At 37.2% G+C, this 15,911-nt stretch overlaps 1 protein-coding gene across 1 annotated transcript; it reads right to left on the bottom strand.

Moving 5' to 3' along the window:
* Positions 1–14,687: 14,687 nt before the first annotated feature.
* On the bottom strand, positions 14,688–15,806 carry LOC149060555 (uncharacterized). Its single transcript, XM_089229556.1, has 2 exons — positions 15,667–15,806; positions 14,688–15,588 (listed from the first exon to the last, which is right to left on the bottom strand). Exons 1-2 carry the CDS (start codon positions 15,804–15,806, stop codon positions 14,688–14,690), a joined length of 1,041 nt encoding a protein of 346 aa, XP_089085682.1.
* Positions 15,807–15,911: the final 105 nt, after the last annotated feature.

The following is a 15,911-nucleotide window of genomic DNA, read 5'->3' as shown; positions in this document are numbered from 1 at the left end:
TTTAACTTTCTGTATTTGTAATTAAGAATAAACGTACAACTATATCAATGAAAAATAAGGCTCTGAATGTTCTGTACAAACGTAATGCTCTGTCTCCAATCCTGGACTGCCGCACTCGCCTTCTATGCGCGAGGCGTCCAGGCCGGTCGTCGGGTCTCGATGGCTTCATCAGCACATTCCTTGAGCCCGACGACGGCTCACACATATACATATAATAATATTAACATATACATATTAATATATTATACTAATATTAACATATACGTATACTAGTTAAAACAGTGGTTCTTAACACCCCCTAACTTAAATGAAACATATATAGGGACTAAATAGTCCCACATGTTTCTTATATAATATAAAATTTTAATAAAAAAAAAAAAAATAATAATAATGGCGGAAAAAAAATATTCGTGAATAAAAACTTATTTTAATCATTTTGATTTCCTTTAACTTCTATTTCGGCTAAATCCGGGTTGTACAACTTAACATTTTTTTTTTTTTTTATATATACTTATACGCTAAAATAATTGTAATTGTAAGGCTTACAGTCAATGTACTATACATTATGGCTAGATGAAAGCTTACATTAATAATAAAAGAAGGTTCTGGTATAATTGTTTGTAACTTATCTAGTTCTTTCAACTGTTTCGCAAATTCTATCAAGTCTTTAATTAATTGAAATTTTGTAAAGTTTTGTGGTATAACTACTATAACTGAGTTTAACATTTCCATTACAAAAAATTTTACATTTACTTTTGAATTTTCAGGAATGATATCTAAGTTTTGTTCTAAATCTGATTGTTCTGATGGTAACAAAATTGAATCATGTGTGTGAAGTTCACACGAAGATAGGATGGTCAATTTACCTACACCAGAGATCTCTAATTCGTAGGTTCCGGAGAGATCATTGCAATTAACTACTAGAGTTTCACCTTGTGTATAAAATAACCACGAGTTTGATGATATCAAGTGATGCCAAATAGTTATATTTGACATTACAAATTTAATTTTTCATGATCGAGGGAGGGTCTGTGGTTTTTTAAGAATTGCTAATTCACATAAATTTGATTTAGATCTATGGTGTAAGAATTGTCCACCTTTACATAATGTGTAATGGCTTAAAGGTTTACATGTTTCCCATTGGTTATTTGTTAACGTTAGGAAACGTTCGCTATCCTTACTGAGCGCAAGATTTTCTATTTGTGTTTCAATTAAAATCAAACTATTCCCTTCATAAATTATTGGTAACGGAATTGGGCGGTATAGCATATACTCGTCCTCTGATATTAATGGAATGTTTGCAACGAATATTAAAAAATAATTTCTTTGAAATATTGTAGTCTCAGATATACTAATGAATTCGGAAATGGATTCTGCAGTTACATCTAATGGAAGGTGTGTTCCTTTAGGTAGCATAAGTTTAATTTATAATAATTATTATTATAATAAGAAATTTTTTTAGGAGATTATGATGAATTCTCTGATGTTTTCCTTTTTTTTTTAGAATAACATTATTTTGTTTAGGATCTGTTTCTAGTATCTCAAATGGTCCTAACCATCTGGGAGTTAATTTATTTTTCGATGTCTTATCTTGTAACAAAACCTTGTCTCCTACGTTAAAATCTTGTCGCTTTGAGTTTCTGTCATAATATCCTTGGGATTTTTCCTTGGCTTTCAACAAATGATTCCTGGCTAATGATTGTGATTCTTGCATCCGTCTTTTTATTTCATATTGATAGTCGTTATAGTTGTATTGAGGCTCTGGCTCGTTCGTGAGATATTTAGAGATTGTCACTGGGTTTCCATAAACTAAATGGTATGGTTGATATTTTGTGGCTGAATGGGTGGTTGAGTTATGGCAAAACATCGCGTAAGGAATTTTGATATCCCAATTTTGTGGATCCTTCTCAATGAAATTTCGCAAATACTCCCTGAAGGTGAGATGGCTCCTCTCAAGACTCCCATTACTCTGGGGGTGGTACGGTGTGGTTGATGTCTGGCGGACTTTGAGAAGCTTACACACTTCTTTAAATATTTTGCTCAAAAACTCCGTACCACAGTCAGTTACGAGGCTTTGTGGCAATCCATGCAACCACACGAATTGAGTCACAAAGTGTTGTGCTACTGTATTAGCTTCATGGTTCTCCATTGGAGAAGCCCATGCAAATTTGGTGAGGTCGTCTTGCATTGTCAGAATGAATTAGTTTCCATTATGAGATCGTGGTAAAGGTCCGACGACGTCGAGGAAGATCTTTTCAAATGCTCTAGTCGCTGTAGTGGTAATCACCATAGGTTCTTTTGGTATCCGCGTAGCAGTTTTATTTATTTGGCATGACGGACATTTTTTTATAAATTCCTTGATTTGTTTTCTCATCCCTTTTCAATGATGTTCTGCGTACAATCTGTTGAAAGTTCTGCTTACCCCTTGATGTCCCCCCAAGGGATTTATGTGGAGTTCTTTAATTAATTGCATTTTCTCTGTTTCTGTTAATTCGTCTTTCATATAGACGTAAACGATAACTCCTGAATTTTTGAAAATATATCGCAACATTTTGCGAACAGTTTCCAATTGCAACCCGTCCAGCCCACATCCCATTCTTGGGCATGCAAGACTGTTAATTTCTAACTCGGTACATAGTTCTTTGAGTCTAGTTAAACTAACATAGATCGACTGATACGTTGGTTTTTGCCAATGATGTTCTTTAGTTATTAAGTAAAATATCACTCTCTGTTCCAACTTAATGACGGCTACATCAGTGACTGATTTGTTTTGTTGACGTAATTGCTCCATTCCTCCGAACTTCCGTCTCATTTGGAGGGCAATGCCCTGAGATATTTTGAAATCAGCGGAAACGCAGTGTACCAATGAAGTAGTAGGCTCCGTATCAAATAGGTCTCCAGTTAATTCGATCATGCTTGGTGTCGGTTTGTTTTCGGCATTGAGGAACCGTTGATAATCATTCTGAGGTTCTGTGTTGCATGGAGGTTCTGGAGATCTTGAAATTTCTGGAAGTTCTGTATCTTCTGGTTTCTCGATTTCTTCGGAAGATTCTTGAATGATTGCTCGGTCTTCTTTTGATTTTGCTCTCGTTGTGACGGTTCTAATTCGACTTAACGCATCTGCATTAGTGTTATTGACTCCTGGTTTATATTGAATTTCGTATTCGTATTCGTATTCCTCTAATTTCAGTCGCCACCTAGTTAGTCGGGATCCAGGGTCTTTTATATTGAATAACCAGCTTAATGCTCTGTGATCGGTTATTAATTTATTATATTAAATTTCTGTCCAAATAGATAGAGTCTGTATTGTTTCACCTCCCAGACTATAGCACAAAGTTCTTTTTCGGTAGTATTGTAATTTTGCTCAGCTCGGTTTAATGTCCGAGATGCATATGCTATAGGAGGGTCATTGCCAATAGGCCCTTGAGATAAAATACATCCTATTGCGAAATTATTAGCATCGCAAGTAAGGTCGAAAGGTCTCTGGAAATCAGGATATTGAAGTAAGGGTTCTTTGAGTGAGTATGATCTAAGTTCATTGAATGCTGCTTGACAAAGGTCGGTCCATTGAAACGGTACATCTTTTTTTAATAATGATGTAAGAGATTTGGAAATACGGCCATAGTTTGGAACGAAACGGCGGTAGTATCCCGAAAATCCAAGAAATGATTTAATTTCTTTGGCATTGGTTGGAACTGGGAACTTTAAAACGCATATAATTTTTTCGGGATCTGGTTTTACACCTTTATCCGTAATGATGTGTCCTAAATAGGTTACTTCTTTTCTCATGAAAGAACATTTGGACGGTTGTAACTTAAGATTGTATGCTCTGAGTCTGCTAAATACTTCGTTTAATTTTTCGGAATGGTTTTTAATACTATTTGCATAAATGATTATGCTATCTAAATACACGAATGCTTTTAACCCGGTTAATCCGGTTAAAACTGTATTCATCATCCGTTGAAATATGGCTGGGGCTTCTTTTAATCCAAATGGTACTCTCAAAAACTCGTAATGTCCTTTATCAGTCGAGAAAGCAGTTTTCTGCCGATGCTCGGGATGCATTTGTACCTGGTGATACCCTTGCGCCAAATCTAAAGTCGTGTAATACTTGGACTTACCTAATTGATCCAAAATGTCGTTAATATTCGGGAGAGGGTATGCATCTCCTGTAGATATTTGGTTCAGCTTCCTGAAATCAACGCACACGCGATATTTAACAATCCCGTTTCCATCTGGTTTCTTTGGAACTACCAAAAGCGGTGCGTTCCATGGGCTCTTACTAGGGGTAATTATGTTATCCTCTTCAAGTATCTGTACTTGTTTATCAATCTCCTGTTTATGTTTAAATGGCAGACGATATGGACGCTTGTTAATGGGTTGTGCCGCTGCACTGGTTATAATCTCATGATATACCTCATCTGTGCAGGTTAGTTTATCCCCTTCTAGATGGAAAATGTCTGAAAAGTTTCTGCATAGATTGAGTAATGATTCTCGTTCTTCTTGGTTTAAATGTTCCGTTTTCACTGATTCTTCGAGTATTGAAATTCTGTTCAGGACACTAGGAATTTCTGGTGTTTGTTGAATGGCATGTATCTTTGCTTTTTCAAACTTCTCGAATTGTACTGTCTCTACTAAATCACTGTTGATAGTAACAGAGTAATCTGTTGGGTTAATTACCGATAGTAGTATTTGTTGACTTTGTACTCTATTTATTGTATTGCAGCATATTACTGTCTCCGTAATGTTCTGTGCAGGGATTAGAAAGGTCTCTCCTTCTTCTTCCTTTCGGAATGGAATGGCAATTAAGGTTTCGGTCCGTGGTTATAACTCAATGTCAATAGGATCTGTGAAAATCAATTCCTTAGTTCTAAAGTTTAAAATAGTTTCTCTTCCGATGATAAATGGTTTTCCCAATAATCCATCATGAGGAATCGGAAAAGCTGATTGTACTACATGAAATTCTGTAGGGTATATTAAACTACCCATTTTCAACTGGAGTATTGTCGTCCCTAATGTACGCGTTAAATGTTCTGTAATCCCAGCAAGACTGAGAATAGTGTTTTCGTATACTATGGTATCATCTTTCAATGCAGATATTTTGATAATGTTTACCTCACTACCCGTATCAAGCATTAATTTAACTTTATCATTAATTGTCTGAATGCTTGGGCAAATTACATGGTCATAGTCGAGTTTCTTTCTTGTAGCTTCTGGAGATGTGTCTAACACGATCCTTGAAACGAAACAACGGCTGTTTTTACACTCGGTGCTTGGGAGTTTTCCGACTTCTCTGGTTGATTTGAGTCATTTCTTTTCGAATTCACGTACCTTTATTTTCGACATACATCCTTCGTGTGTCCAGGTTTTCGACAATATTGAGATGTAACAGCAAATACAGTTTTAGAAGTTCCGGATGACATGTTTGTGCTTTTCTGATTGTTATGAGAATTAGGTCTCGCGGACCTACAATCGCGAGCCCAGTGTCCAAGTTTATTACATATGTTACAAGATCCAACTGTTTTTTTCGTTGTCACAGGGTTGGTCTTGTAGAGTTTCTTGGATTCTTCTACCGATGATTTAATCCGTTCTTCCTCCCTGGCGGCCTGTATGGCTTTTTCTAAAGTAGGGGATTCCTAGCTTTGATGAAATCCTTTAAGTTTCCTAGCCCTTCCATGAAAACTTGAATCACCTGCCGTTTTATAGACCTTTCCATAGCCTGGGCTACTTCGGATGAAAGATCTACGGTTTCCTGTTCAACTTTGAGGTTCTGTAGTGTCTCTACCCTCATGGAGTAAGATAAAATGTCTTCACCACTTCTTTGTTTAGTGGCATACAATTCTAAAAATAGATGTTGGGTGGTCCTTTGAGGTTCCAAGCTCGTCTTGAGTGTTTCTCTTAACTCTTCCCACGTGTCAAAGGTTTTGAATTTAGTTATTTGCCGTGCCTTTCCAGTTAGCCTTGTTTGAATCGCCTGTAATAATCACGGTATTGAATTTTCTACCACAGAACACACGACTAATTCACATTTTCCCAAAAAGATTTCTAAATTTTCGGTATCCTTTCCATCGAAAGATTTTGGTTGTAATCTAATGGCATCTTGTAATCCAATTTGGTAATTTGCCATTGAATCACTTCGCCTTGGACTAGTATTATCCCTAATACTCATTATTTCTTGAACCTTCAGATCGATTAATCGACTTAATTCTGCATCGCTTGTGCCTTCCATTACAGGCGGCTGATTGTTGCCACTACTCGCTCCCTGACCTTGGTTGGAATCTATGATTTTTATGGAGTCTTGATTTAAAAACCACCTAATATTTGGGTTTGGTTGCTGGGTCTCGTCACCCGCTGACCAATCCAAGATTTTCTCTTGATTGTCTGAATTTTCAATTTGTTCTGTAGGTGTTGGGACGTTGTTATTTTCTTGAGTTTTGGTTAAACTTGATTCGTGATCTACGCGGCTTAAACTCTGATCTACTTCGGATATTTCTTGAGTAACTTCTACCAATAAATTATTCGTCGCGATAGCTAAATCAGCTTCCCTAACTAATAAATGGTCAACTGTTATCTCATCTACTAAACGCTCTGTGTTAGGTTGGTTAGGATTGGCAACCCTTATTGTCAAACTTACTCTAGGAGGGGGGATTGTCGAAAGAAGCTTAGCTGTATCAGCACCCCCGAGAATTTGACTCTGGTCCGGATTCTGGCTCATTAATTTTTATTTTATTGAGCAACAAAATGGTCTGTGCTATTCTTTAGAACGTTAAAAAACGTTGGGAAACATGTATTTAGAACACTGTTATTTTAATAAGAATACTAAATATATATATTAATATGAAAAAAAAGAAATTTTTTTTTTAGTTAAATATTAAAATCGGTTCTTTAATGTTAAGGCAGAAATTGTATTAGGTACTCACGATAACGCTGTTTGAAACTTGCCTTTGAAAGTGAGGACGTTTGGTAATGATTTGAAGCTTGAATGAACAGTAAAACAGCTACCAAAGTTGTTGGACCCCTTCGTGGAAATGTAATATGCCGATACTCCTTTTCGGCTACTATTTGAATTGATACGAAATTCTACGCCCCGAAACTGCTGGCGCAGGGACCAATAATTAATTATTGGGTTTCACTTCGATGTTCAGATTTAGTGACGTGTATTGTAACAGTTTAATGCTAATGTTACACAAACGTCACAGTGCGCGACAACACTCTCGTGTTTGTAAACAAACGACGGCGGCGGCGGCGATGTCCTTCACAGCTCGTACGCGCTCGGAGGCAACACGACCGTTTGATGAATTGCGTTCGAAGTCCCCGGTCGGGCACACTCGTGCAATCACGGTTTCAGGCGGCACCCGATGACGGTTTGTGCGTCTTCGAAATTATGACGGCGACAGTTGCGACAATATCAGTAAAAATTCTACGTATACGCTGACCACGCGTATTTGTTTGTTCGTATTGTAGACGTATATAGTTATATATATACGTAATACGGCCAACACGTAATATATTATACAATTATATAAATTTTATATTATATTCTGCGTGTTTTTTTTTTTTTTTTTAAATATTATTGAAATGTAATATTTCGTGTTTTAAATATTACCGTAGTTTTTTTATGTCCTTGGTAATAATTTTCTGTTTGGAATGATCTGGTTCGGTTGTTCGTTTTTCTTTCAATATACCTTTGAAAGTCTCTGCCCGTTTGATGTCTGTAATAGCGAGATACTGGTGTTTGGCATATCCCACCACTGCCACCAAAAATGTTATGGACGATCCTGAGATGTCCTCACAAATAAATTCACAAACACTTTAGGACTGATTAACTTTCTGTATTTGTAATTAAGAATAAACATACAACTATATCAATGAAAAAAAAGGCTCTGAATGTTCTGTACAAACGTAATGCTCTGTCTCCAATCCTGGACTGCCGCACTCGCCTTCTATGCGCGAGGCGTCCAGGCCGGTCGTCGGGTCTCGATGACTTCATCAGCACATTTCTTGAGCCCGACGACGGCTCACACATATACATATAATAATATTAACATACACATATTATACTGATATTAACATATACATATACTAGTTAAAACAGTGGTTCCTAACACTCGTGACTACCGTCTGGTCGGTCTAGATCGGCTTTGTCGAGGTTCGTTGACGTCGGCCGGTCGATCCGGGTTGATTACGTCGATCAGTTTGGTGGTGCGGCGCCGGCTGGTCGAACTGGGTCGGCTTTGTCGAGGTCTGTTGTCGTCGGCTGGTTGAGCTTGATCGGCTTCGTCGAGGTTTGTCGTAGTCGGCTGATTCGTTGGCTGGTGGTCTTCGGGTCTTCTATTCTTCCAAACTGTTTGAGTTGTTGACTGGTGGAAGATGAATTGAACACTGATGATGATCCTTTGCTTTTCTTTGCTTTGTTGGGGGGGGGGATGGATATGCCGTTACTATTCCAGGCTTACGCCTCTACTAGTGGATGGAAGTTTATTTGGAAGGTTTAGGTTAGTTTTATTGATTTACCCAGGTGAGTGGGTAAGGTTTGAGTATGCGTTTGGTAGTTGGAGGAGTGTGAGTTTTGCCTAGAAGTCGGATGTGGTCATGATTTGAGAAAGAGTTTTTGTAGAACATTGAATTGGTTTGGGAACGAATAGAATTTTGAATAAATTTGAAATTAGTGGATTTTAGAAGGACCGAGTTTTTAACGAAGGAAGGCAAAACCGTTCTAGTGCGTATGCCGATGTTTTGGACGGATTTAATGCGGTTCCATTGTGAGGGACCTATGAAGGGAGTCCACGAAGAGCCAGCGTACGTTAGGATTGGAGCGACATAAAGTTTAAGAATGGTTAGTTTTGTTGTCGTTGGGACGGGGCTAGTGTGGTTTAGTATGGGGTAAAGCATACCTCGGGTGCGGGTGGCCTTTTTGGTGATGTTAAGGATGTTTTTGCCGAAGGTGAGTCTGCGCCCTATGGTAATGCCGAGGTATTTCGCTTGGTTGGACCAGCTAATGGGGTGGTTGTCAAGTAGTAGTGGTGTTACATGTGTGGTATTTGAACGTCCGAAAATGATACCTACAGTTTTGGTTGCGTTTATTTTAATTTGCCATCTGTGAAACCAAGTGGTCGCCACGTTAAGTTGTTGTTGTAATTGAATTGCTGCACGTTTTTGGTTTTTGTCGTAAGTAAAGAACATAGTGTCGTCGGCGAATAACGAGAGATGAGCTTTAGGAGTCGTTGGTATGTCGTTTATGTAGGTCAAGTAGAGAGTTGGTGAAAGGCAGGATCCTTGAGGGACGCCTGCGAGAATGTGTCTGATGGACGAGAAGGAGTCTTCGATTTTAGTGATGAAAGTGCGGTCGGTAAGAAAGGATTCGATGATTTTAACGATTTCGGTCGGGATATTGAGTTGAGAAAGTTTGTAAAGGAGTCCAGCGTGCCAGACTCTGTCGAAAGCTTTCTCCACGTCAAGAAATATAGAAGCTGTGTTTATGTTGTTGTTAAAGTTCTGGCTGAGTTGGTGAGTGAGTTTTGCCAGTTGCTGGGTGGTAGAGTGCTCAGCTCTGAAGGCAAATTGTTCTGGGCGGATTTTGTCTCGAAGGTTGTTTTGCAGGTGAGTGAGGATGAGACGTTCGTAGATTTTAGATAAGGAGAAGAGGAGAGCTATTGGTCTGTAGTTTGCGGGTATTTTATGATCTTTGCCTGGTTTAGGAATGGAAATTATGAATGCTTTTTTCCAGGCAAGTGGAAAGTAGCAGATTCTGAAGGAGCTGTTAATGATTCGTGTTAGGGATGGTAAAATATTGTTAGGTCGTCGCCGGGGGTTTTCTTTTTGCGAAGGTTGCTTATGATGTTTTGGATGGTGCCGGGGGTGGTGAATAGATTAGAATTTGTGGTATTTAGGTTTTGTAGTGATTGGTAGTGAGCGGTTACTTCTGGTATGTCGGGACCGGGATTTGTTTGGAATTGTTGCTCGAGGGACTCCGCTATCAGTTCGGATCGGTCTTTGGCAGGAAAGACAAGGCCGTTTGGGCCGGTCAGTGGATGGGATGCTGGACGTTTGTGGAGGAGGCATTTGTTTAGTTTGTAAATGGAGTTGTCATGTGGGTCAAGAGAGTTAAGGAAGGTGTCCCATTGGTCAGTTTTGTGAGTTACGAGTAGGGTTCTGATTAGAGAGATTTTGGCGTTAAGTTGGCGTTTAATGGTCGGGTCACAGTTTCTTTGCCATAGACGGCGTAAGCGGTTTTTGTCGGTTATTTCCAGTTTTAAGTAGTCTGGTAGTATGAAGGATGAATTTTTAAGTTTGGGGGTAAATACGCTTGCTTCAATCGCTTGTTGTAAGTTTTTGGTCAGACAATCGATTGCTAGGTCGATTGACGGTTTGTCGTTGGTCGGTAGCGCGGCAGTGTTAGGTAAATTGGTGAGGTATTTGGTCCAGTTTATGAAGTGGTTTGAAGCCGAAGGAGACGATGAGATCGGCGTACATAATGTCTCCAGAAGAATTGGGTTGTGGTCGGAAGATAGTTCGTTGAGGTTGTCGATTTGCGTTGCTTAAGGTATTCGTACGAGTGCGATGTCGAGTATGTCGGGTCTGTGGCGAGTGTAAGTCGGAAAGTGAGTGGGGGATGAGGGGGCAGTAACGGAATAGTCTGTGAGTTGTACGTGATCAAAGAGGGTACGGCCGGCCGCGTTCGTCGAGTAGCTGTGCAACATCGGGTGTTTGGCGTTGAAATCGCCAGCCGAAATTTGCCATTCTGCGCTTTGAGTTAGTAAGTCTAAGTCGTTTGTTGTGAGTGTAGCACCGGGAGGTTTGTATACCGCTGAAATAAGTAGATGACGGGCGCGACCTTACGCCAAGAGCTGGAGGTTAGGATGATGAGCGGAGGTCTGGAGTTTGTTAGTTTAGTCGGAGGTTCGATTGTAGGAGAAGCTAGGGAAGGAGTGATTTTTGGGACGGAAGTTAAGTTATTTTTCGGTACGGATGGTGAAGCGGGTTTAGTTAATGCAGTTAAGGTAGGAGCTTTGTCAGAGGAACAGGATTACATGGTGGAGGAGCTTGAGTCAGAGAGGGACTCGATTGTCTCGGAATCGGAGGAGTTTGGCGGTGGTGAAGGGGAGGGAGGCGCTGAGTGTTGGTGAGCTAATTTGTGTTTTGGGTTTGAGGCAGAGGCGCTACCTCCTTTACGATTAAGCGGTTTACGACCGCCTATCACGAAAGTGGCAGTATTTTTACTCGTCGGATCCCAAACGGCTCCCGTCTATTGTTCGCTTATTTCCAAACGGCTCCGTCCAAAAAGGTCTAACGAACAGGTAAATTCCGAAACGGCTCCTGAATAAATGATTCAGTCAGTGGGACTTGCTTCAGAATTCAGAGACAAAGATTCTAGAATCGGAAGAGCGTTGAAATATTTATTTGGCCTTCCTTATTTACCACCGTCAGACGTCTTAGATTATTTTACAGATGATTTAATGGCTATAAAACCTATAGATGATAAAATAGACAAAGTTTTCGACTATATTTTTGAAAATTACATAACTTCAGATAGTCGTTTCCCTCCTAAAATGTGGGCTGAGTGTTCATCTGCTCTTTCTTTGACCACAAATGGATGTGAAGCGTTCCACAGTAAATTCAACAAAGAATTCAATACTACACACCCAAATATTTTTAAGGTTATTGACATCCTACTCAATATACAATCTGAAACACAAATTAAAGCTCGAAGTTATTTTAATACACCAAGATTGAAAAAAAAGCAAGAGTTCGTCGAAAAAATCATTTGCGAGGTTTCATCAAATAAAATATCACGCATAGACTATATAAAAAAATTGTACCCGATATATGATTTTTTTAACATTTTTATTTATACATTTTTTACATTTTTTAAATATTTTTTTAACGTTAAAAACTTAAAATTTAATATTATACTATGCACTTTTTTTTATATAATTTTAATAACTTACATAGTGTATACCAAGACATTTTTAACCACACCTCTTTTGAGACAGTCCTAAGTCTGTATTAAGTGGGAAGGAATTTGTGGTGTACAAAACCGGAGCCGTTTAGGAATTTACCTGTTCGTTAGACCTTTTTGGACGGGAGCCGTTTGGGAATTGACCTTTTTGTAAAACGGGAGCAGATTAGAGAAACGGGAGCCGAATGGGCTACGACCTTTTTACTGTCGCTCTGAAAAGAACGTTTTATTTGGGGGGAGTGAAGGTGTTGGATGGGGGTGTGAGTTTCCTGTTTCCGTTGGTTGGTAGGGATGGGATGCTGTGGCAATGAGGAGGCGCGGCCCCACGACAGCTGTTACGGAAGTACGGTTTGCGACGCTTTCGCGGCTTACGTGTGGGCGATGGTGCCCTGTTGAAACAAGCGGCGAAAACTGCTGATTTTGGCACTGGTGCCTGTCGAACGGTGATCGAAGACAATCAGTGGACGCTGTTGCCTGTTGAGAAGCGGTGAAAACTGCTGTTTTGTGGCGCTGTTGCCTGTCGGTTGGTTGGGTTCTTGAAGAACTTATGATGTTGACTGACTGACTGACTGTGTGTGATGATAATGACTGACTGATGTGTCACTTGAATGATGATGAGATGACTGATGATGATGATCCGGTAAAATGCACCGGTATATATACTTTATATTGTGTTATTCTCTTCTCTGATTGGTCGAGGATGGTTGTTTCACCAAGCAACAACCACACCTCGATCCGTTGGTTTCTATTCTATCCATGTGGTTTTCACCCGTCATATTGGTGAAACCTACTCGATGAAAACCTATCTTTTTCCGGGTGTCACACTGGGTAAATGTGTTACATTATATTGTCACTCCGTTGTGTTTGCTTGATGGTGGTCCTGAAAAGGACCGTTTTATGTAGAAATAGGAACTCCGTTACAAGTCGTTACAAAAGAGCAATTTTGGAAAAATGTGTATTTTTACTACTTATTATTGTTATTACTCGTATTATTAAGTATTTTATTTTATTGAATATTGAATGACATAAAATTATCATTTTGAAATTTGTAACAAAAAGTTATTTTAGTATACCAGTTAATTTCAAAAAATAATGTTAGTAATATATTTTTAAAATATATACCAATATAAAATTATAATTAGAACCTGATATTTTTTTTATTAAATATGACCGTAAACAAAAATCCCAAATAGGTATAGAAAACGTTTTTTATTTATTTTACTACCTACATTTATTTATTCAAAATATTTAATATTCATTCTAAAATTGTCATGTTTAAAATATTTTGTCTTCAATTTATGTTATATTTATTTAAGAATTTAATTTTATACAACGATTTTTAATTAATTAGAACAAATACAGAATATTAAATTCAGAAACTGGTACCATATATTATTGCATTTACGTCACACAGTCAAACCCAAAAGAGCGGATGATTTATAAATTCTTCTAAAACTAATTCACTTGAATCATCATATTATACTCTTGCAGTTGTGGTCTGCTCTAAAATAGTATTGCTCTAAATAATTCTCAGAGTACAAGTTTGACATCAGTAGGTATGCCTAATTTATACGAGAGACCTTTATTGTTAAACTAACTCTATGTAAAGATTGTAAAGACATTATCAGTAATTCCCCTAAAGAAACATCTTGGATGCTTACTGATGACTGTACAATGTTATCAAGAGTAACGCCTAAAGTCTAAAAGATTGACAATTTTTTTTTTGGGATGAATATACCACCATACATAAGTGTCAGTGGCGTAAATTGGGCTAAATTGTTAGGGTTGCAATCAGTTTCTAGGCTGGACAGGCTTGTGGGGGGCTTCGCGCACTCGAATGATTTTTGAAAAAATCCGATCGACGATGGGTGTAACAAATCGAATGCCGCGTCTCGAGTGTTGAGCTCTTGCAGGTACCTACCGCAATAGCATTACCCAAAATTGAGTTGCCAAAATTTGATTAGGACATAGTCCAATGGTGCTCATTTCGTGATATGTTCTGTTTACTTTTGCATGACAACCAGTCTATTTCGGAAATTGAGCGGTTTTATTTTTTTAAATCATGCTTATCAGGTCCAGCGTTATCAAGTCTATTTCGTTGATGGCCAATAATTACAATATTCTGCGGAATGCTCTTCAAAAATTATTTAAAAATAATCGATTATTAGTGACAGCGCATATTGATCGATTATTCGCGTTCTCACCTCTCAAGAAGGAGAGTCTACGGCTGCACTCGCTACTTTTGTGAATACATTCCACAAAAAATTTATTAATTTAATAGTGCCAATGCACCAGATATTTTTACAATGTTATATACAATTTCCAAAAACAAAAAAAAAATCTTAAATGTGAGATAATAAAGATTTAATGTTATTTTCACATATAAATGTAAATAATAAATTATGTATGTTATATTTGGATTTATATATATATATATATATATAAATATATAATAATACTTAATTTTAATAAGTATAGATAACGTGCAACGGATTGAAATTATTGCGCTCTGGTGGTAACTGTATCAACTAGTTTCGGGAAAAGTTATATTGAACACATATAGACAATAGCTTATAATAACATAGGTACAACTATTATAAATTAATTATATTTGTGTTATTAAATGTTTGCTTCACAAAATGTTATTGTATTATCTGTTGATAACTGATTTCGACTTGCACATTGAAGTTTTTGAAAATTTTGAATTTAAAAATTTATAATGAATAATTTAGTGATCAAATATGGTTATAGTTTTGGGTTGTTCGACTCTGATTTCAGAGCAATCTATGATACATCTACAGTTTGGATAATTTTTTTTTAATACAACAGGTAGAGTATCCAAAATAGTATCTTTAGAAGGCCAAAATATTAAATTTTTGCATTTTTTAGACAAAATGTGTAAACATTCTAAAAAAACTCTACTAACAGTAGTTCTGTGAATTTTGAAAAAAACACTCAGTGCAGAATAAGTTAAACCTAACTTAAGTTTCATTAAAAAAATCAAAAGATAATTTTCTTTACTTAGAATAGTCTGAGAGTTTATATTATTTGGTATTAATGATAGCAGAAAGTCAAATATTTTAAACGTTATGCCTGTTATGTCTTTTAATGATTGCTCAGATTCAATGGATTGAAAACCATGGAAAGTATTACAAGATAAACAAGAATTATTGTTTGATGACTCTATACCACAAGACATATCTTCAGTTTTTGGTTTATTAAATTCCATAAAATTGTTCGGAATAGTCACTTGAGTTGCAGCATTATTTCCTTCGTACTCACAATTAAATACAAAATAATTTTCTATTCCATCAAATGCTACTTGGGTAGATTTGTTGATCATAGTTTTATTGTAACTGCATACTGAATCATTCAATTCTATTAAGCTTTCAGAGATATTAGTTGTAACAGTAGAACTTAAAGTATTGGATTCTAATGCTTGTCGTTTTTTAGAACGTTCATATCTTGCATTCTTTTGTTCTTGGTTAGTTTCCTTAATTTTATATACCTTTGGGAAAATAGTAGGAATGTAGGATGGGCTGCTAGGATCATGTGATCTTTTGTTCCCTATAAAATGAGCACTACAAATAAGAGTACGCGGTTGTGGACGCCAAGGTTTACCATCTTCTCTACAAAATAAACATAATTAATTATTTCAATTTGACTATTATTAATTAATCTTGATCAGAAGAACAAATTATACTTACTGAACTCGATTGACTGCTCTAATCCATTTTTCTTTCAATGCTACTTCATATTTTCTATTAGGAAAACTATAAAACACTATGCCTGTACTGTTTTTATAAGTATTAGAACAATTTACAACGCAGCAATTGTTTTTCGACATTTCAAGTGAAATTATTGAAAATAAAATAGAACTTCTAAATAAACACAAAGTTATACAAACAAAAAGTAACTAAGATACAGTTTGCTGCCGCCCCGAAAATAATGC

Source organism: Diuraphis noxia, unplaced genomic scaffold, assembly GCF_037042655.1.
Source record: "Diuraphis noxia isolate RWA-SAM2 unplaced genomic scaffold, SU_Dnox_SAM2 contig0001, whole genome shotgun sequence".
NCBI classification, from domain to species: domain Eukaryota; kingdom Metazoa; phylum Arthropoda; class Insecta; order Hemiptera; family Aphididae; genus Diuraphis; species Diuraphis noxia.
Note: the sequence above shows the minus strand (reverse complement) of the source record. Positions and strands in the feature narration are given on the sequence as shown.